We start from the raw sequence: 24221 nt of genomic DNA, 5'->3' as shown, positions 1-24221 counted from the left end.
GAGTAAAATGGGACCAGAATTCATACCTTGTCCCAGAAGAGTTATTTCATTCCTTGTGCTGAGTAAAGTGCCCGCTGAGTTAAGTTTCTATTACTGTAGCCATGGCAATTCCTGTTTCAATGATCCAGCAAAATGGAATCCTCTCCTAAATACATTTCCCCAGAGAAAATAAGCAATTAAACAACAAAAACAAAAGAATAATTATACTGTCTATTATAATTACATCTAAACTGCCTAGCTGCTTCTGTGATAACGTGTGAATATGTCTTTCTGTGAGGTTTTATGTTTGTGTATATGCCGTCAGCAGAAGGTGTTGAAAGCGGCATTACGTACAAAGGAAATACTGCACTGATCATCAGAAACAGTCTGATAACTGGTAGTTGTTCTAAGCCTGATGGGTCTTAAAAAGCAAGGATCTCAGACATGAACATCATGTCAACATGCCTGTATTAGCATAACCTTGACAATACTAGGTCTTTCCTAGAAAGGTAGCTACAAAACACAGTGATCCATATTTTACATGAAAAGAGAGGTTGATGATGAGTTAGAGACATTAACAGAAAATTATTATTTTGAGTTTCCTGGTACTATAACATAAGAACAAATCTAAACACACATATTTGAGGAAAAAAATGGTTGGTTTTGGTGGGATTTCAGTCAGGGCACAGCTAAAGATTTTATTTTTAAAAGTATTTAGATGATGAATGAACTCATACACCAAATGCAATGGTTTTTCAAAAAATTGGAAACAGGTAGGTTTTTCACCAGCATGGAGTCAACAGAACTGTAGAATCTCCCATTGCACTCATCCATCTTCACAATTTTTCACTTAACAGTCAGAAAAAAAGCCCAACAGAGTGCTTTGAAAGAAAAATGACTGTCTTGTAGAATGGAGCTGGTGGGTCAATGTTGAGAGAAGCAAATGATATGCATTCAAACATTGAAAAAATGTTTGTGTCATCAATAAACCCTTCTAATTAGTAAATTGTACTTTAAGGAATGGCACTTCTGCCACCATTGTTGCTCTTCAGTCTTTAATGTGTCAGATATGGTTGGTAAAGAGTGAATGTTTTCACCACTTGCAAAAATCTCCCTGATGATTTGTCAACTGAAGTCACGGAAAATACCAAAGAGATACTTCTTTAAATATAATATCAGAAGCCTCATTTAACCTCATACTAAGTTAAACCAATCTTTCTTTCTTTCTTTCTTTCTTTCTTTCTTTCTTTCTTTCTTTCTTTCTTCCTTCCTTCCTTCCTTCCTTCCTTTCTTTTTCTTTCTTTCATTCTTCCTTCCTTCCTTTCTTTCATTCTTTTGTTCTTTCTCTTCCTTCCTTCCTTTCTTTCTTTCTTTCTTTTTTTTTCTTTTTTTTTTTTTTTTTTGTTTCCCCAGGAATTTTACAGTTCTTAATTCAAAAATCATCGTTGTTACTATACGACCTGAGCCAAAAACTACAGATTCTTTCCTGGAGATAGAACTAGCCCATCTGTCTAATGTAAGTACAAGGCTAGTTGATATGCTCTTCCAAGAGTATTTATCTGATCATATGAGAAAAAGAAGTGAGGTTATTTTAAATATTAGGTAATAAAACTCAGTTTAACTGTTAAAAGTTAAGCCCTGGAACAGTCTAACATGCTTTGAAGGGAATGTGTACTTGTTTCATGCACGTGTATATGCAAAAAAAAATTAATTGTTTTTCCATGAGTTTTGAAGTTTTCATTTAAGCAGCAATTTCTACCAAAAACTCTCCATTAACCACTTTGATTAATACAATTGAAAATGTAGTATTGTGCTGAATGCTTAACCTTTTGCTCCCTGCATAGGTCATAGAGCTATGTAGTTCTTCAGGCTTTCTCTTCTTTTCTTCAATTATTTTATACTCAAAAGCCAGGTTTTACCTAACCCGTTGTAGCAGACATTGAAAAAAGTGCTCTGGCTCCAATTTAGCTTATAACTGTTCAAGGGGGTTTTGTGCAATTATTTTTAATTCTGTACTTTTCAGCCTTTAATCTGACATTAAAATGGTTTAAATCTGGGGGGAAAAAAAAGCGTGATTCTGTGTCTAACTGTATGAAAAATATTAACAGTTTTCCTTTCTGCTGTCAGCAATCTACCAGCAGCCACAGGGAGAATAAAATATATCTGCTCCGTGAAATTTTTGTGATGTACGATATTGGCGAAATAATGTGAAGGCATGACATATAAACTTTGTTTACGTTACTGAGAGTTAGTTTGCTTTGAATAGTCATAAAGAGGCAATTAGAAGAGACAGTTACTAGAGCTTTAGCAAACAGTGTTGTTAGGCAAAAGACTGTAAAGCTGTGATTTTGTGTTATAAAGAGTTGCTGAAGTAGTCATATAGGTACAATTCAGCTGGAGGATTCCCAAATATTTCAGGCAATAACAAATTTGGATTTGTGTCTCTGGGTAGAAGTGTGAAGAAAACTCTTTGAACTCTAGATCTTTGATTTACATTTTACTCAAGGTTAGAAGAAACTACTTTGCCACCAATGGTCATTCAGTTCCCAGAAAAATGGTATTACAAAGAACATCCCAGTGAAATTTACTGCAAAGTCAAGCAGAAAAAAAAAAAAAGAAAAAAAAAAAGAAAGAAAGGAACATAAACTGAGCTGACTCCTTACCTTTCAGTAAGATTAGAAGTTGATGGGTGAATAATTGTGGAGACTTTGGGTTTTATGTTTCTCTGTTTCTATTTAATTTTAAGATGTTTTAGGGTGTGTAGGTTTGGTGTTTTGTTTTGGTTTTGAACTTAAGTTACAACATATATTTTAAGAGAAAATATGTCTTTAACATAACTTCTGTTCCTGTCAGAAATTTTGCTAAAAATGTAATAGAGTATTTGCTGAAGTAGGCCACAAATTAATCACATATATCAGGGGAAAAAGAAAAACAAACTGCCTTTGAAAAAAAATACTAGTTTTGATCTCTACTACGATCCTTATTAAGAAGAACTTATGGTATTTCCCAATGCTAGATTTTGATTTCCATTATCGTAACAATGATTGTGGGGCTACTTATGAGTTGTAGATAAGGAATATTGGAGTATGACTTCTGTATTTTGAAATTGGAATTACTACTTGCAAAAGTGTGGGGTAGCAGGTAGGGGAAAAGAAAAGATTGTAATTACTTTGGTCACTTATGCTAGAAAAGAAATTTGAAAAAAAAAAAGAAAGAAATTATACCAGTAAGCAACATGTCAGCATTGAAAATATTTATAAGCCAAACACAAGGTATTAAAACTAGCACAACACAAGCAAGGCCAGACTAGCAAAACGTTGAACCGCTGTCCCCCCACAAGCTGGAATTTTGGGAAATTCTTAGGGACTTTTTTCTTTTTCTTTCTTTTTTTTTTTTTTTTTTTTTTTTAAATTCATCCCTTTGAGTAATTTACAGAGCAAGTTTTTGCCAGTTTCGAAATCTTGGAAATGCAGTGTAACTTCATTGTTACAAAAGGTCAGATTAGAGATGCTGATTGTCACCTTGCTTTGTCAACCTTTCCATAACAGAATATTAATGAATATTGTATTAGCTCATATCTTGAAAAGGTGAAAAGACAATAACCTTGCCAACAGATATCAGAGACTTTTTCTTCCCTTTGGCTCAGGTTTTGTCCTATAATTTAATCCAGAGAAGTATCAAGTGCTTGAAACAAATTTCCCATCCACAGAATAAATTAAGTAGATAAGGGATTATGAAAAATGATGGGCAAATGTGATCATTTAATAAGTTAATATGTTTAATTCAAACTAGCCTTAAAATACTAATTTATTCAAAATTTATCATCATTCATTTTAATAAAAACAGAGAATTATTTTGTGGAGGAAGTGTAAATCACAATTACACATGCTGCTTGGAATGTAGCATGGTATTTGGATTTGCAGATAAATGAAAATGTAACAGACAGCTGACCACAGTGAAAATGGGGGTTGCAATGCATTTAGAGAATATGTTTGGTCTTACGCACTGTGAACGTGTTGATGAATGTGATCACATTTTTCCAGGAGTTTGATTACAGAGACACCGAAGTAATCTCTTAAAAACTGCACAACTCTAACAAAAATCCTATTTGCTCCCAAGCGAATAGGAACTCTCACCTTCTGACAGCACAGAAGTTTACTCAGGGACGCTAAAGTGACAAGCCAGCAGCAGCGTAGGATATCAAACTTTCAACGAGGCTGAAAATCCTGGCTACAAAACACAGTGGGCACCCTGCTGCATAGCTGTCAAAGTTGCCAATCACATCTCAAAAGTTCAGTTTTATATGCCAGGCAAAGTTATATATACACACATAGTCACACACACGTGTCTGTTTTTGAGATACCCAAGTCCTTTGCTGTGCTGCAGTGTGCAAACCAATACTGCAGCCGTCGTAAACGTTAATGGATGCAGTAGCTGCTTCCTTAGCTGCAGCCAAGTAATTAACTGGCAAGAGCTGTGATGAAGGATTGCTGCCCTCACAAAAGTGATGGCTGTTGGAGGCAGCTCAACAACAGCAGTGTAAGGAGACATTGCCAGGAGGCCAGACCAGAAAGACTGTGAAAAAGGTTAAGGGCGAAGAAGCAACCAGGAAGACAGGTTGCTTGCGGTCCTTGCAGTGCTTGAAGGGTATTTGATGAATATATCAAAGAGGAAGAAATTCTGAAAGGCTACCATGTCCTTGCGAGCTGCCACATCTGGCAGAGAAAACCCTCACCCAAGACCTTCTTATGGAACAGGAGTAATATTTATCTTGTTTTCCATGTTTCTGCTTAATCTCTCATTAGTGACTGCAATGTCCAAACACATTCTTATTCTTTTTTTTTTTCTTTTTTTAATTTGAATGCATTTCAAAGGGGGTGAAGAATGTGATCTGACAGCAGCAGTTTTATTGCGTTTCAGCTTTCTACAAAGGCTTTTATTTCCCTCTATTTTATAGATGTTTGTATAATGGACATTTTTTCTGAAAGTATTTTTGTATTATTTCTACTTGTGCTGTGGGAATAGCCAGCATAAACTGTCTGATGTCTGCTGCTAGGAAAGACAGGTCTCAAATATGTAATGTCTTACTACAATTCAGCTATAGGAGTACTTTTTTAGTATGCATATATTTATATCAAATTGCAATTAGAATCTCTTCACCCAGTCTTAGGATACAAATCAATACTCTTTATAAAATGAAATTTTTTTAAAAAATTAATTCTACACCATCATTCTGTTGTTCTTATTTCTTGTTCTTCTGTATCCTCTTCTACCAGTATATCTGAAAGTTTTTGGTTAATGATGCAGGACGTGGTCTCTGAATCCTAATGGGCCTGTTACCCTGTGCTTTGTCCTGTGCCCTCTTGTCCATCCTCTTCTTTATATTATAAATGCTTCAGGGAATGTAACATCCTTTATTTATGTTTGTACAGTGCTATGTTCATATAAAGTGCCATAAGTACATGTTGGTTTTAAATATTTATACTCTACTCATAAAATTCCGTGCAGTCAGCAAAATACTGAAGTAGAGAGTCAAAATTTCCCTAAATGCCTCTCTCACAAGCAATGTCAGAAGGACTTTTTTTATCTTTGACAAAGAAGTGGATGGAAGAATTTAAATAATTACAGAATCACCGAATTGTCAGAGTTGGAAGGGACCTCTAGAGATAGAATCATAGAATGGTTAGAGTTGGAAGGGACCTTAAAGATCATCGAGTTCCAACCCCCCTGCCATGGGCAGGGACACCTCCACTAGAGCAGGTTGCTCAAAGCCCCATCCAGCCTGGCCTTAAACACTTCCAGGGATGGGGCATCCACAGCTTCCCTGGGCAACCTGTTCCAGTGCTTCACCACCCTCACGGTGAAGAATTTCCTCCTAATATCTAATCTAAATCTCCCCTCTTCCAATTTAAAACCATTACCCCTTGTCCTGTAACTACATTTCCTGACAAATCTCATCTATTCTCATCTAGTTGATCACCTAGTCCAACTCCCCTGCTAAAGCAGGGTTTCCCAGAGCACATGACTCAGGACTGCATCCAGGCGGGTCTTGAAAATCTCCAGAGAAGGGGACTCCACAACCTCCCTGGGCAGCCTCTTCCAGGGCTCTGGCACCCTCACCGGAAAGAAGTTTTTCCTCATATTTGAATGGAACTTACCATGTTCCATTCATGTGCCTGTTGCCCCTCATCCTGTCACTGGGAACCACTGAAAAGAGTCCGGCTCCATCATCCTTCAACCCACCCTTTAGATACTTATTAGTATCTAAAATACTTATTATACAGCATTAATAAGGTCTCCCCTCAGCCTTCTCTTCTCCAGGCTAAAGAGCCCCAGCTCTCTCAGCCTTTCCTCATAAGAAAGATGCTCCAATCCCTTAATCATCTTAGTTGCCCTACGTTGGACTCTTTCCAGTAGTTCCTTGTCTCTCTTGAACTGGGGAGCCCAGAACTGGATGCAGTATTCCAGTTGTGGCCTCACCAGGGCAGAGCAGAGGGGGAGAATGACCTCCCTCGACCTACTGGCCACACTCTTCCCTATGCAGCCCAGGATTCCGTTGGCCCTCTTGGCAACAAGGGCACATTGCTGGCTCGTGGATAGTTTACTATCTACCACGACCCCCAGATCCTCCTCCTCAGAAGTGCTTCCCAGCAGGTCCACCCCTAATCTATATTGGTGCCTGGGGTTCTTCCTCCCCAGGTGTAGGACCCTACATTTGCCCTTGTTGAACTTCTTTAGGTTCTTGTCTGCCCAGCTCTCCAGCCTGTCCAGGTCACCCTGGATGGCAGCACAGCCCTCTGGAGTGTCGACCAGCCCTCCCAGTTTGGTATCATCAGCCAGCTTTCTGAGGATACGCTCTGTCCCCTTGTCCAGGTCATTGATGAATGTGTTGAACAAGACTGAACCGAGTATTGACCCCAGGGGACACCACTGGTTACAGGCCTCCAACTTGACCCTGCTCCATTAATTACAACCCTCTGAGTTCTGTCACACAGCCAGCTCTCAATCCACCTCACTGCCCTGTCGTCTAGCCCACACTTTCTTAATTTCCTAATGAGGCTGTTACAGGAGACAGCGTCAAAAGCCTTGCTGAAGTCAAGGTAGATGACATCTGCTGCTCTCCCCTCATCCAGCCATCCAATTATAACGTCCTAGAAGGATATCAGATTGGTCAAGCATGATTTACCCTTGGTAAATCCATGTTGACCACTTCCAATAAGTTCCTGTTCTTTAAGATGTTTGGAGATGACATCCAGAATGAGTTGCTCCATTACCTTCCCAGGGACCGAGGTGAGACTAATCGGCCTGTAGTTCCCTGGGTCCTCCTTCTTGCCCTTTTTGTAGACTGGAGTGATGGTTGCCTTCCTCCAGTCCTCAGGCACCTCTCCTGTTTTCCATGACCTTTCAAAGATGATAGAGAGTGGCCCAGCGATAACACCTGCCAGCTCTCTCAGCACTCGTGGGTGCATCCCATCAGGGCCCATGGACTCATGGATGTCCAGTTTGGCCAAGTGGTCTCTAACCCGGTCCTCTTCTACAGAGGGAAAATCTTCGTCTTTCCAGACCTTCCCCCTTGTCTCCAGCATCTGGGATTCATGAGGGACGGTTTTAGCAGTGAAGACCAAAGCAAAGAAGGCATTCAGTAACTCCGCCTTCCACCACTAGGGCGCCCACCTCATTCATCAGTGGGCCTACATTTTCCCTAGTCTTCCTTTTTCTATTGTTATACTGAAAGAACCTCTTCATGTTATCTTTAACCGTAGTGGCCAAGTTAAGTTCTGCTTGAGCTTTGACCCTTCTAATTTTCCCCCGGCATAGCTTCACTACATCTTGGTATTGCTCATAAGTTACCAACCCCCTTTTCCAGAGATTGTAAACTTTCCTTTTGTTCCTGAGGTCCAGCCAAAGCTCTCTATTTAGCCAGGCTGGTCTTCTTCCAGCCATGTTTTTTCTATAAATAAAACACTTCTCAGAGTGAAATATCAAGGTGTGTTTTCCCAATGTGGAACTATATTTATATCTACTGTACCAACACTGTTCATGAGAGAACTACACTAGTGCTAACATAAGAAAATAGTGTATTCCACCTGTTTTTTCAAGTCATCGGTGATTTTGTTAAAAATATATTTCTATTCTGTATTTTATATCAAATTCATTTATAAAGTTCTGACTTCTGGGCATATCCAAAGTTTATGATGAACAGGAATACAGTTTTGCAGTTTTGAGCCAGTTAAGTGCTTCCAAGTCAATCTGAGTTTTGATAAAGGAAGATTTACAAGATCAGGGACAAAACTTTATTTTAATTTTCTCTCAATTCTTCCTAGGCATCAAAATAAACATGAGTAATAAGAAAAGCATTTCAGTTTCCCAAAACATTACCCACAGTTTAATTATGTGTAATAAACTTAGATTCCCGTCCTGTTCTAAATCAAATCAGAAATCTTCCACTGACTTCAAACAGGTTGGAGATGGGATTGTAAAGGTCAAGGAAAAAAAACTATTTTGAGAAAAAATCTGCTGATTCAGGACCTAGTTGACAAAAGGACTTGGGTATTGAATGCAGGGTGATCTGAAATCCCAGTCTCCAGACATTTTGCCCAACATATGCTTAAAAATTTTAATGTCATTACTGATTTTGACATCCAGATTCCTTAAAAGCCTGCAGTTCTGCTTCTAAACACACCCAGAAATGTTCAGTTGAGTCCCTTAACAAATTAACTCTTATCTCATATTTCAATTCCACTAGGATATAGCAAATAGACAACTTCATGTTTACCTTATCTGAGAGAATACAGCAAATACTCTGCTTTGAGATTCAAGTGTGTTTTAAATACTCCAAGAGAATTAACCTTAAGCTTTTGGAATTTCAGTGGCATAAATTTGTCAGAGTATAAGCGGGATCTTGTAGGAGGAGACACAGCTAAATATTTAGGTCAAGCATGACATATTTTTTGTATACCTGTAACTAATAGGTTTGTTTGTTTTCTTCTTAGGGTACATTGAATCCCTACTGCGTGCTGTGGGATGATTCAAGAACGTAAGTGATGGATGTTTGCTTCTGTTGCTATGGCTCATATATTACAAAGTACCTAACAATATTTAAGTAGCTGGTCAGTAAATGGGTTGGTATGAGGGCAGGAAAAATGAACCTTGCACAGAGTGAAAGTACAGAATTCTCCAGCCACTTGGCTTCCTTTCGGCAGCTATGTAAATTGAAAGAATATAATATCTCACCAGGAAAAGATTACTCACATAGTAATTTTAATCTGCTTTTTGAAGATTAAAATGAGAATGTCTAAGAACTGTAGTTCCTTGATGGCAGTTGCTGGGCAGTGGGTAAATGATCAGACAGATAACTAAGGAAGGCTTCCATTTCTGTTACTGCAAGCAGAAATATAATTTTGAAGTGTGATACCCACAGTAATTTTCATTTTAGTTGGTGCAAATTTTCAGTCTAGTTTAGTAAAATAATAGCTGTATTCTAAATAGTGAAAGCTTGCTAGAAATCTTCTGCTACTTTTTTTCAGTGCGTTCCCCTTCTGTAGCAAAACAGAAAACATCACTGCAAAGAAGTAAAGCAGTAAAGTCAGCATGGTTTAAAAAGAATTCCAAGTTTAGGCAGTTGTAATTTGCTGCATTAATCTGTCACAGTGAATCTCCCATTAAAGTCATGGTGAACTTTGCCTAAATACAGATTAAGTGTTTCAAGAAAGATCCCTATGTGGTTGCCATTTTAAGATGATGTTGTACTTCTTGTCCAGGTATATTCTGTATATCTTATGCTACAGACTCATCTACAGTGTGAGAAATTGTGTGCCTGTGACTTTGTGAGTGCTTTTATCCCTGAGTCTGGATTTACATCGGTACTGTGGTGACTGAGAAACAACATGATAGTATAGAAATGGGAAACCTTAGACATGATACTAGAAATCACTCTGAATGCAACTAGTACCATGGTCTATGCCTCTACAAAAGAATCGCAATGCAGTTATTTGCCAGCAACAGCATGTTCCATTTCTGTAAAATGTGTGGAATGAAGTACATAAAAGACTTGACATTATGTATGCACTTGACATTATGTGCACATGGAATGCAAAACATTTGGAACATGTTCTTTTTTTCCTCTTCACAATTTTTTGCTTACACAGTATTAGAAGAGTGCTTTATTTACCATTTTTTACATGTATTACTTTAAGCACACGCTCTGATTTCACTGCTCCAGTCCAGAATATCAAACACATACTTGCATGGAATTAGACTACCAAAAAACCAAACAATGTGATTAAAAGATTTCATGCAGGTATTCAGGATTAATGTGCAAAGCAATTGCAAACAAATGTATTTTGTGCTTGCCACTAGTTTTGCATGCGTTTCTCTTAGTATTGTTTATAGAGAAGTTTAGTGCTACATATAACTATTGGTTTCAGTATCCTTCAGAATCTGGATCGAAAAGTTAAATTTTGACACATCTAAAATTTACATGAAGCTTACATAAAATAGTCTGAGGCTTTGAGGGAGAAATACATACTGTTGTATTCTGAAGGAAATCTTTTCTAGTCATTTAATAGTAGCTATTGAAGATGTTAAAATAGTTGAAGATTAGGGGTATTCTTGGAGATCTATCAGTTTTGAAAAGTGATATAATACCTGTGATAAACATTCACAATAAGTTAGGATGTATCAGTAAGCTCTGCATGGACATCATTGTCACTTGTTTTACACATGTATGTGTATTAATTTATATAGCAAATTCTACTTTTTCCTCCATCCTTAGGAAAAGGCCTCTAATGTTAGCTGTGGGAGCATTAGCTGATTCATAATTTTATTTTTGCAGTACAGTTTCTTTTTGTTTTAGAGCATTTTATTTGTATTTACTCAAGAATACTTCAAGATTTATATTCTGACACCATGAGTTTTGAATTATCATGAAAGCTCTATAATGCTGAATCAATTCTTATTATTTTAAATCTTAATAAATAAATATGTAGAAGACTATACAATTGGTTATGTGCCCATGATGGTGTTGAGTTCTTTTATTTTTTCCACTTCTTTCTAAGCGTCAGGCATTAGCTGTTCTCAGCAGCTGGCAACTGGATTTGATGGATTAATAGCCTCATCCACACTGCAAATCTTACAGAGCTGTGCTGTGCTCATGTCCATCCAAATTGGGTAATTTTTGCATAACCAGGATTTGGCAAGTATTTTGGAATAAAACCAACAAAAAGTAGTCTGCTTTTAGCTGAAGGTGCTAAACTAATCAGTAGTCTATGCTGAGGCAGGTGTTTGAAATTAAGTGTTTTTCAGATGAAAACTGTGTTTACTTTTCTCCTTGGCATACAGCCAGCCATAACCTCTCATGGGTTTTGCAACCTTTTTAGTCACTTCTCCCACACGTTTATCTGCATGCATTGCAAGCTCACATGTGGTAAATGATATCTCCTCCACTGATCTTCTCAGTTTAATACTTCTCCAACAGCAGGGGAAGCTTTTTCTATCTGGGTTTTGGGCATGCTTCTCAGGAGATTCATCAGTAATTAACAGTGCCTTGTCATCCATCATTGAAGAAAGTTCTGTATCTGTGAGCTGTTTAATCACACCAGATCATTAAACTATCCTACCTCCATTGATATCTGTGACAATTTAGTCATCCTAACTTTATCAAAAGCAGTTTTAATCCATTCTTTCTATGATATTCGGTGATTCTTCCTTATGATGATATTTTATAAGGTTTTCTATTTATCAGGCTGCAGTCTTGTGCCCTCTCTATAGGCAACTAGTCAAATGTGTGTACAATATTGAGACAGTGCAACTAAAGAATAAAATATTATGTCATGTATTATAAAGAGCAAACTCAAATCCAATAATTCAGCATTTTATTTCAGGTCATTCCCCCAAAATGTAGAGCACATCTGTCTGTGTTGATTAAAACTAGGCTGTTTGTGAGTTCTGGTGCTTCCTTCAGTATTTCCAGCTTCCCTGCATGTAGCTGGTAGCTTCAATAGTATGAAAGTGATGAGTTTTTCCCTCTCAGAAATTTGACTGATACCTTCATCCATTCATTTCAGAAAATATATTCTAAATGTTGACTTTAGTAAAGTCTTAGAATACCGGGTGCTTCTCCTTTCAGTACATGGGAAAATGTGTGGAATATTTGTAATTGGCATTTTGAGAATAAACAATTTAGTTCCTTAAACCAACCAAATGAATACTCAAAAAAGAGTTGTATCTTTTCTGCTTTGCGTTGCCTGGCATGAACAAACTATCTCTGCTGTCAGGAACTGTTTGTGATACATTAATTCCAATGTCTCAGTCCACAAACAGAAAGACAATACATTGGTCAGGTCCTAGGGCTGATTTTCCCACCCCACAGAAGTGATTTAAGATGAAATGAAACTTCTGAAATGTCTTCTCCCATCTCTCCTGCCTTTCTGGAAAGGAAAAGAAGAACGGAGAGGGAGACATCAGACATTCTCAACCAGCAAGTAATCCAGTGGTTAGAGCATTTACTTGGGGACCACAGGGACCAGCCCCTCAGTTTTTTCTTTACAGAAGTTACAAGAGGAGCTTGAAACACAGTTTTCAGCCTTACAGGAGCAACCCATGCCCACTGAGCTGTTGGCTCCTCTGGAGTCTGTTACTCATGATGTGTGCTGCTGGAACTCTGCCATAATATATTTGAAAATATCCATGGGTTGGGGAGCTGATTCCCAGCACTTCTATATTTAATTTTACCACTCGTTTTTGTCACTATGCCACACCTAAATCTCAGCCGTGTCACTGTCAGTGGTTTTTTTCCTAGCACTGTTTTGCTTTATGTAAGTCTGGGCAAGGCTGTATAAGCCTGGGGCGGTCAAAGAATCTTTATATGTATGCATACATTTCCATTTTAAAAATTGCATGTACTGTGGCAGTTTTGTAGGCTGTCTCAACAGTTCCATTGAACTTTGTGTCCTTCTCTGATGCTTATATCTGTGACAGGTGCCATAACAGGCCATCTGTATGGAGCTCTAGGATCCATGAAAGTTTGGCCTGACAAAGTTAGTCACTTGTCTTAGCGGACCCAGACCCTGGGCTCTTGAACCATGGTGCAGAATTCAAAACACAGTAATAGGCTGGAATCTGGGTGCTGCAACACTGAGCATCGTGAGTACCACCCTCACGTGCAGGTCTCACTCCCACCATCACAATAAGGGCGTGGAAGATGGGGTGGACATGGGGGCGGTCACTGGAAGGAGGTGACATCTGACACGGGAGTTTCAATAGTCACTGACTGATTAGGAAAACAATGCAGCTGGCGTTCATTCTTTTAGAAATATGTTAGTCGTAATGTGGGCGCATGTGCTTTCCACAGGACAGTGTCAGTTGTTGGTATGCTCCACAGCTGTACGTGATGCAGCAGGACATCTCACAGCACCGGGTAAGGGAAGGGCTTTGGCGTTCTGGGGCTTCATTCTGCCAGTTGCTGCAGAAGGATGCTATAACAGTATGACAGCCTTTTTTATCAATATGTGTGCTCATAGCAGTTTGTGCCTGCTGAATATACAGTTGGCAGAAGTACAATGCAATCAACTGAAATTTTTAATACTGCAAGGATTTTGACCTGGTTCAGTTTTAGTTTAAGGCAAGTGGTTGGTCTGCTCTACTTTTTTTTTCCATTGCCATAAAAAATTACATTGACAGTGGTTTAGATTTTCTACCCTGAAGCTATGTGAAACTAGGAATATCTATATATATGAGAAATTAGAAATTGTATACATTTATATACCTTCAGAGTTTCACTCCAGACGTATTATAACATCCTCCATTAAAAAAAGTTGACAATTGCTTTTTTAGAATTATCCCCTAGAGCTTTTAATTCTTTTTCTCCCATTGTCCCTGAATACAATTATGGAGAAACAGTCCATAAAGCAATTCGTTCAATGCAAATAAAGAAGAGTCTAACATTTAATTGTGATTTTGTCACATATTTGCCTATAGGGCAGAGTGCAACTCAGCTTTAGGATATAAGTTTGCCTGCATACCAGCAGAACAGCTTTTGCATTTTGTTTTCTTGTGATAAAATCATCAGGGAACACTGATCTGCTTTGTCCCTCTCCTCTCCACTTTGTTTTTTAAAACTGCCGTGATGGACCATTACAGTTATTCTTTGTCTGGCTTAGTCTTGCAAGCCTTTGAAAATATATTCAAGACAACTATATATAACTCACATCAAAATGCGTCAAGCTAATCATCAAATAATTAAAATATCCTAAATCAGAAATCACTTCCTGAAATATGAATAATAGCCTCTCCTTACTTTATATTACTTTACAGTTATATCATTTTTGTCACCAGGAATATATGGAAGAAATAGATATTTCTGTAAATAGAATAAAAATTAATGAGATTAAATCACATAAGTATGGTTTGGCAATATATACCAGCTGAAACTTTGCTGGTTCCATTGATTTCAATCAGACTTGTTGGCCCAGCTTTTCAGTATTTTTCAACTGTATTTTGGATTTTTCAAGGCTGAAAATTTGCTTTCCATGTTAGCTTCTGTGTTTATGTTTGTGAATGTAATGGAAGAGTTAACGTTAATGCACTTATTCAAAAGCTAAATGCCTCCTGGAGTGCCTACTTTTGTGAATAACTTCCCATAACGGACCCTGTGCAATAGCACACTACATAATCTTCTGTTCCTGGTAGTCTTGCATAAAGAATTGAAAGACTATAGAATCATGTTCTTTTTCGATAAAACAGTATGGAATGAAAAACCTGATCCAAACTCCCTTCCAGACAACAAAAAGGCTTGACTGATTTCAATCAGATCAGGTCAAGTGGCATATCGCTGGTCAAGCCATGCAAGTCTTAAATTTAAAAATTTTTAAATGTACAAAATTCTAAGATTATACTGTAACGCAGGAGTACTTAGTTCTGAAATATGTATGTATTGTACAATATAAAATGGAGTGTCTTTATGTTGAAAAAGAGTCAGACCAAAATTTTCTTTGCTAAGTCACACACAAAATGAATCAGTATATATGGGAGGAATTTATAATTTGGTTCTTTTTTATAACACTGCTCTTCACTAACACCTACACAGCCACGAACAGAGCTTGTATGGCCTGCTGAGATTTATAGCAAAAAAAAGGAAACCAAATTAATTCTTGCTAATAAGTTTTCTTTCTAATTTTTACTGGGTGATTAATCAACTCCATTTGTTGAGAACTCAATTGCTATTTATTGCCTTTATGTAAATGTAGATTTTCAAAAACTAAAAATAGTGATTTCTTGTAATATCAGAAAATTATAATTCTGAAATGTGAATAAAAAGAACCAGCAGTTTTATCTTTTTAATCAAATTTAAAGATTTGAATTGGACTTTTGACAAATGTTTTAGTGTATAGTGAGGGCAGAAGATAACTAAAATTTTTGAATAAACTTTATAACAGAAAACAAATTGGTCATAATTTGGGTTTGTATCAATTTTTCCAGAAAAATTCATAGATATTAACAAGTGAAATAAAATTTGATCGTTTTCCCTAGTAATACCTCACCCAGAAACACAGCAGATGAGATCTCTGAATCCAGCCTTGTGCAGGCCTTGGAATGACTCTTGTAGGGAAAAACAGTGTTCACCAAATCCAATAAAACTTCCAAAAGTACAATGTAGCACAATTACAACTGCAGAAGCTTATCAACCTTTCTCATTTATATCATGTAACTCTTAAAGTGTATTACACCTGTAGATTTAAAAGCAATTTACCACAGAGGCTGGTATTGTCCCCCATGATTTATAGATAGGGGCAACTAGGGCATGATGAAAGCAGTATGTCCAAGGTCACTCATCATACCCCAGTAGAGTTGGAGCTCCAAATTCCAGAGTCCTAATTGAGAATGCTCTCTAGCTAGTCTCAAAGCCAATGTCATTTCCCTGCCACGTTGCAGAACACTAGAGGTTAAATAGTTTTATAATGATATATCTGTTTTTTTCTCATTCATTCTGATGAGCTCATGACTATTGCCAGTCCTGAAGAATTTAGCTCTGTTTATCCAACAGAAGTGCAGCAGCACTAAAGGTCTTTGTATTAAGCCATCCTTAAACAAAAATGAAACCTACTTGTGTCACCCAAGAAGATGAAAGATCTGAAGAATATTGCTTATCCATGTGAGAAGGAGCTGTGGAAAGTACCCTGCTGCCATTCTCTTCTCTTCTCTCACAAGAGAGGCACAGAACATGTGCACAAATTGCTTATAAGTAAATCATGTTGTGTGGTTTTGTGCAGACATATATTTGTTTCTTTTAAACTTATTTGCAGTCAGTACAAAACAGACAGAACTACAGCTGGTGTAAATACACCTACTTTTAGTAGTATAATGAGGAGAACATAATACAAGTTGATTTTGAGCATTTGCAGAGTATAGGATTGCTTCTCTTTGCTTCCAAATGCATGGATTTAAATATGACTGAAGTCTCTTCATTTAATAACTATTTTTGCTGATAAATAAAACATCATATAATTCATCAAAATCTGCTCTTTCTACAAGAAAGACATTTGTATGGCAAAATGACCTTAAAAGAAATGTTTGGAACAGTGTTTTGAAATGCATCTTAGCAGGTGTCCCCCAGTTGTTCCTGAAATCATATCTCTGCCCGACAAAACTGTAAAACTCCACCAAAAACAGTCAAACACATGTCCAGTTTAAATTTGCCATATTTTATCAAGTGCTGTCACAAGTATACATCTTTAATGTTATATCAGCTGTTATATCACTGACTTCACAGGTATTTAATCCTCACACATAATTAATCCTTTGCTGAATCTCTGTACCATAGTCTAGCAACATGAGCACATTCAATTAAATCTCTTCCTGGACCAGTCACTAGAGGGAAGCAAAGACCTTCACGTGCCTATCCATAATGTCAATCAAAGTCCTCACTGTCAACTGGTCAGTATTCAATCTAAAATTTTGGAAAAGGCCTATTTGGTGGAAAACCATCCTTCAAAAAAAGAAGAAAAAATTCTATTTCTGTATTGTTGACTTCCAGAGGCCATTGCCATTAAAAAATACAGTCATTTTCATGAATGATGTTTTGAGAATTTGAATCTAGACAAGAATCTCAGTGCAAAGTGGATAAAGAAGATGATTTTAATACTTTCATTCTTTGAAGCATCCCAATATTCAGAAAAATGCATTGAAATGTTGGTAGCATTGTAGCTATGCATTTGCATCATCTATGCATGGCAAAACCTAAGATAAATTATACCAGTTTCTTGACATCTTTTTGTTATCCATGCTTCCATTCCGTAGTGTTTTGCCCGTGGTAATCAGAATCTCATTCTGCATAAAAAGTTCTTCTGTGTATACCAGGTAAGCAGATCAAGAGAACATGAAGTCATTAAATGAGGACTTCATGCATTCCATTTCAGCACAGAGAAAGCATAAAGTGTAGATAAAATTATATTTATCTTCCAATTTATGAGGGTTGTATGTAGGGTAGGTTTACCATATACCATATACTTTGTTTTTACTGTATTTAATTCAGCCCTGTTCTGCTTACTTAGAGTACAACTCAACTTACCATTCTCTCCTATGAGCTAGGCTGGTTGAATTCTTTTAAAACAGAACCAGTGAAGGCCAACATTACATTTTCTGATATTTGCTTAAAGTAATATACCTGGTAGGAATTGAACTTGCCATAAAACTGAAATGCCCAGAAACAAGGATTAAATATTTAAAGTAATGTTTTGGTTTTTATCAGTTAAAATTCTAAGTGTTTTAAAGATTATAAGGACAATATTTATACTATTTACCACTTAATTGGAATAGAAGATCTTTTATTAAGCTTAAGCTCTGCAGGATGTCCCAATCATAATGAGAACAATACAAACATATATCAGGATTTAAACAAGTTTAAATGGAAAGTAGTATGCTAGATGAACAGCTCCAAGCAAAGCAATTTCACAAAAAAAACTGTTGTGTTGAATAGCTGCTAAATTATGGCTGAATGGATTTTTAGCTGAGAGCATGATGTATTCGTGATGATTTTTAATGCTATCACCACCTTCTGTGATAACATTGAGTAAGAAAGATTTCTTGCCTATCTAGTTAACTAAATGTAATATACATATGCATTCAAGGGCATGTGCTGGGGCTAATATCCTGCAATTCTTACGATTATTCTAAGCAATGGAGAATATAATATAATTCTAAATTTTGCAGGGTATGGTTATGATTCCCAGTGCCATATGTTATCCTAATGATGCAATTTCTAGTTGTTGGCCTCTCTGTTCCATCTCCCCATAACTCTATGGAAGCGGAGCAAAATGTTCGTCTTTTAAATGACAGAAATATCTTTGCGTGTATCAAAAGCACGAATTAAAGTGCCGTCATGTTACTATCAGTTCATCACTTAACATAAACATGTTCCTGATGTGAAGTTTACCAATAGATTCATTGAAAGCCCAGACTTAAACAGTATGTCAGTTTGGGACCACAGAACCAGAATCATTCCACAGATATTGGCACAAATCCAGGAGTAATTGATTGACTTGAATGGCAATAATTAAGACATTGCATATACTGACATATAGAGCAGTACAGAACCAGAAAAACAGAATCACTCCTTAATAATGAATTTGATATATTTGAGTACTTAGCCTGTAAAGAGTACATTATTTTGACCAGACTTAAAATGAAGTCCGTTAGGTTTATACTACTTCATGATTGCAATTTTGACTGCAATATAGATCTATTCAATGTCTTTTTAGAGTGTCAGTGAGTACTTACTTTTCTACTCAGTTTTAAATGGTTATTCACAAAAAGAAGCTATCATTTTAATATAATACCAAAATAGTTTAAAGTGTAAATATGTCAAATATCAGATAATAAAACAAAACAATTTATTTTAAACGAAAAAGAACTATTTCATTTGAACAACTTTTGATTGCATTTAACCAACATAGTGCCATGCAGCTAGTACGGAAATTCTAAACCAGGAGAGACAGTCAGCAGTAGTCAGGATAGTCTAATCCCTTTTTAAGCAGATTATGTGTTAAAAGTTGTAGCATAGACAGGAAAAAGTCAGTAATATCTTCTTCTATGCACATCACTCATCTTCAGCCCATTCTTCCCTCCCTTCTCTTTTTTTCTTTTAAGTGGCCAGTCAAATATCTGATATTTTAGGTACACAAATTGTGTGTGTACTCACACATATACTTTAGCATTTCATGTACACACACAGATTAAAATCTTTGAGGAATAAAGCATGTAAAACATATTTACCACCAGCGCCCCAAGAAGAACAGTTGAAAACATGAAACACCATTTTCTTTATTTGTACTACAGAGTAAGGCATGCTATGCATAGTGCAATATATATTTATCTGATGTCAGATTCTACATGCTTTTAATGTTAGTTACATTAGGTACCATATACAGATCTTGAAATAACACACCTTAATGTGAATTACATTTTATCTTCTTCATTGTAAATTCAAGAGAAAAATGCTAAATTTACCAAAAGCATACCTTTACATACATATATTTCTATATATCTCCATACTTACTTTCCCTTTACAATTGACTGCTGGGAATATGTTTTATTTTTGGTTTTCATCTCAAGCAGACTATTCTGTTCTTGTGTTCTTGTAATAGATATACACAAGAGAACTCTGATCAGACACAACCTTCTTTTCCTCTGAGGTTTTTCCAGTAAATAGAAAAATTTTCATGGGGGTCAAGCACATATACAGTGTCTATACATACATAGACTCTATACATAGTGAGTCAGTGTTTCAGCCAACATTAGAGCACAAAGTACTTTTAGGTCCACAACCCTGTGACTTAGACACTAGAATTAACTGTCTTTCTTTAGTCTAGAAAATGTCTAGCACTTGTAAAAGAACCCACGTGGTTCTGGCTTCACTCTCTGTGCCCTGCGAAAATAATGACCTCTCTCGTGTGTCATTTTAAGGAACCACATAAGACTAGTGTGTAGGTGCTATCTAAAAGTGATGATACAAGTTGAAATCTCAGACAAAAAGCATCACTATTGCATCACTTAATCTCAGGAGAACAAAGCAGCTGCTTGTTCAGACAGTTGTGGGGAAGAACCAGGGAGGATCTGGGAGTGATGTGAGGAGGTATTTTCTAGTGCATTCTGCTATGTATGGAGTTTCTATATATACTGGGCATGCTATTTTAGAGATAGTCTTCTTTTATAACCTCCCAGCTCAAACTATTACCCAAATATCATTTTATAACCTATACAACTATTTGTCCTTTTGGTGTTTCTAGACCTTTACATTTTCAGTTTATTTTGATTAATGTGACTGTGTCTGAGAAAATATATATCACAAAAAACAAGGAATGCCCAGGTCAGTGTTTTGGGACAAGTGTGGACAAGTTTTTTATATGTTTTGTATTTGATTTTGAAGTATAAATCGTCAGTAGCCAGCTTTACAGCTGGTTTTTTTAATATTTTCCCTTCTGTTTTTTTTGTTTGTTTCTTTGTTTCATTTTGTTTAACAGGAGACATTTTACAAATGCAAGCTGATACAAATGGGAGAATAGTATTTTGTTAATATGAGAAAAGATTCAAGCACCTTTTTTTGGGCAGATTTACTGCATTTCAAGTGTCCAAGTGTAGAAGTCTAAAACATAGGCCATTAAATGCAGCAGGATGATTTATTTTCCTTAAACTTAGTGCCAAAATGTCCTGGACAGACAATTAGAGGCAAGAACTACAATAACTGACTCACAGCGACTAAACAAGACAGCTATCCTTTTCTGTTAACCACACCGAGCCAGAAATCTACATAGAGCTAGAAAGTTGGAAATAACTGATATGGAAATATCTTTGAATAGACCCTAGGATTAAGATTTAATATTAAAGGTTTAATTTAGATACCTTAATACAACTGTGTAGAACAATTTCAGGATATATTTTACGCTATATTATATAGCGTATATATATATACGCATATATATATACGTTATATTTTTTATATATATTTACGCTATTGGTAAGGTAGCGTGGGAAAAAGAACTGGAAGGGAGAGGGGCCCAAAAAAGCTGGGTGGTATTTAAGGATTGCCTCCTCCAAGCTCAGGAGAGGTGCATCCCAAAAAAGAAGAAATCGGGCAAAATAGCCAGTAGGCCAGCGTGGATGAACAAGGAACTGCTGGACAAACTCAGGACCAAAAAGGAGGCCTATAGAGGGTGGAAGCAGGGAAAGGTAGACTGGGAAGAATACAGAGAAGCTGTCCGAGTCACCAGAAACCTGATCAGGCAAGCGAAAGCCCAGGCAGAACTAAATCTAGCCAGGGATGTGAAAACTAACAAGAAGAACTTCTATAGATATATCAGGGATAAAAATAAGACGAGGGAAGCTGTGGGTCCCCTCCGGAAGGAAACAGGAGACCTGGTCACCCAGGATATGGATAAGGCTGAGCTACTGAATGACTTCTTTGCCTCAGTCTTCACTGGCAAGGGCCCTAACCACACTGCCCAAGTCACGGAGGGCAAGAACAGGGGCTCTGGGAATGAAGAACCACCCACAGTACAAGAAGACGAGGTTCGAGACCTCTTAAAGAACCTGAAGGTGCATAAGTCCATGGGACCTGATGAAATCCATCCACGGGTCCTGAGAGAACTGGCGGACGAAGTTGCTAAGCCCCTCTCCATCATATTTGAGAAATCGTGGCAGTCTGGTGAAGTTCCCACTGACTGGAAAAAAGGGAACATAACTCCAATATTCTAAAAAGGAAACAAAGAAGACCCGGGAAACTACAGGCCGGTCAGTCTCACCTCTGTGCCTGGCAAGATCATGGAGCAGATCCTCCTGAAATCCTTGCTAAGGCACATGGAGAATAAAGAAGTGATTGGAAACAGCCAACATGGCTTCACCAAGGGCAAATCATGCCTGACAAATTTGGTGGCCTTTTACAATACTGCCACAGACTTGGTAGACAAGGGCAGAGCGACTGACGTCATTTACCTGGACTTATGCAAAGCATTTGACACTGTCCCGCACGACATCCTGGTCTCAAAATTGGAAACTCATGGATTCGATGGATGGACCACTCGGTGGATAAGGAACTGGCTGGATGGCCGCATCCAAAGGGTTACAATCAATGGCTCAATGTCCAGGTGGCGGCCAGTAACGAGTGGTGTTCCGCAGGGGTCGGTACTGGGACCAGTACTATTTAACATCTTTGTCGGTGACATGGACAGTGGGATAGAGTGCACCCTCAGCAAGTTTGCTGACGACACCAAGCTCGGTGGCGCAGTTGACACGCTGGAGGGAAGGGATGCCATCCAGAGGGACCTAGACAGGCTGGAGAGGTGGGCTTGTGCAAATTGCATGAAGTTCAACCAGGCCAAGTGCAGGGTCCTGCACCTGGGACGTGGCAACCCCAGGCACAAATACAAGTTGGGTGGAGAATGGCTGGAGAGCAGCCCCGAGGAGAAGGACTTGGGAGTGCTTATGGATGAGAAGCTCAACATGAGCAGGCAGTGTGCACTGGCAGCCCAGAGAGCCAACCGTGTCCTGGGCTGCATCAGGAGAAGTGTGGCCAGCAGGTCTCGCGAGGTGATTCTGCCCTTCTACTCTGCGCTCGTGAGACCCCTCCTGGAGTACTGTGTCCAGCTTTGGAGTCCTCAACACAGAAAGGACATGGACCTGTTGGAACGGGTCCAGCGGAGGGCCACGAGGATGATCAGAGGGATGGAGCACCTCTCCTATGAAGACAGACTGAGAGAGCTGGGGTTGTTCAGCCTGGAGAAGAGAAGGCTCCGGGGAGACCTTATAACAGCCTATCAATACCTGAAGGGAGCCTACAGGAGAGCTGAAGAGGGACTCTTTGTCAGGAAGAGTGGTGACAGGACAAGGGGCAATGGTTTTAAATTGGAAGAGAAGAGATTTAGATTAGATATAAGGAAGAAGTTCTTTACAGTGAGGGTGGTGAGGCACTGGAACAGGTTGCCCAGGGAAGTTGTGGATGCCCCATCCCTGGAAGTGTTCAAGGCCAGGCTGGATGGGGCTTTGAGCAACCTGCTCTAGTGAGAGGTGTCCCTGCCCATGGCAGGGGCGTTGGAACTAGATGATCTTTAAGGTCCTTTCCAACTCTAACCATTCTATGATTCTATGATTCTATGATATTTACAGGAGATAGGAGAAACTGATGCCCTTCAGAGCAGGTGAAGGCAAAGACCCCATAAGAGATCTCTGGCAGCACTGTATGTAGGAGATAAAATTAATTGCTAACAGTAGAATTAACTGAAAAATTAAGAAAATGAAAACTTGAAAATGAGTATGTCTGCCAGTGCCACAGTCATTGAGTATCTGCTACAGGTAAACCATCCTATAGACTGTACTAACAAGATCTCTATGGACTATAATGGAAGCTTAGACACTTTGCATACCTATAGGTGCCTAAATTTAGAAGTTTCAATACCAAATGGAATCCTGCCCTGTGTATCTATTTCCACCTCAGGATATGGATTGCCCAATTATGTCCTTGGGGTAAACATACACTTAATAAAGAGATGAAGATGATCTTTTGCAAAACAATCTAATGTTAAATCCTTTGTGGAGTACTACTTAGGGGTTCTTAGGGGTTCTAAACCCTCGTCAGTCTGAAGGGGTTCAAACTCACAAGTTTTTCTTTCCAGGAGATAGCCCTGACCATCAAACTGTAAGGAACGATCTCATAGAGCTGCTTTCCTTGCAAGCAAAAGTAAAGATAATTACACATAATAAAAATAGACTGACATTGAACTCAAAGAACTGGATATAGAAGAGTAAAGTTCAGAAGTAAATTAAGATTAAGTTTGTAGTTTTTGGAAATGGGTATTTTCCAACTTTGTAAATTCATCATTAAGTTCATAGTGACAACCATTGACTCTGTGGAGAAAATATCCTCCAATGGCAACACACAAGGTATCAGTATCTTGTCAGAGGACAGGCAATGCATTCAATAACATTAATACTGGATATATCAAAGGAAACTGATAGACATTTTTGAATGAAATAAAATGAGAAATGAGCCCTCATTGGGAATAAGATGTGCTCTAATAAAGAATACTTTGTTAACCCCTGATTCTCAGTACAAACTTTTGGTTAGAAACTAAGTAATGTTTTACCTTTTCTCCACTTTTGGTGGATAATAAAAAAAATGGGGAATTGTGATCCTACAAGGTTGATTATGTTCCCAAAAGCACTTCTGAGGCATTTTCTGCCCTTGTTACAGTCTT

General features: G+C 37.9%; 1 protein-coding gene across 1 annotated transcript in view; it reads left to right on the top strand.

The window, feature by feature from the left end:
- Window positions 1-24221, top strand: part of ADGRB3 (adhesion G protein-coupled receptor B3) — a 491554-nt gene that overhangs the window by 284987 nt on the left and 182346 nt on the right. Inside the window, exons 14-15 of the mRNA XM_074154077.1 lie at window positions 1393-1495; window positions 8973-9016. Coding sequence (XP_074010178.1) covers window positions 1393-1495; window positions 8973-9016 — 147 coding nt within the window. The remainder of the gene's footprint in view (window positions 1-1392; window positions 1496-8972; window positions 9017-24221) is intronic.

The sequence above is a fragment of the Numenius arquata genome, chromosome 9, assembly GCF_964106895.1.
Source record: "Numenius arquata chromosome 9, bNumArq3.hap1.1, whole genome shotgun sequence".
Taxonomy (NCBI): Eukaryota; Metazoa; Chordata; class Aves; order Charadriiformes; family Scolopacidae; genus Numenius; species Numenius arquata.
The sequence above is the reverse complement of the archived record's forward strand: the minus strand, read 5'-3'. Positions and strand labels throughout refer to the sequence as shown.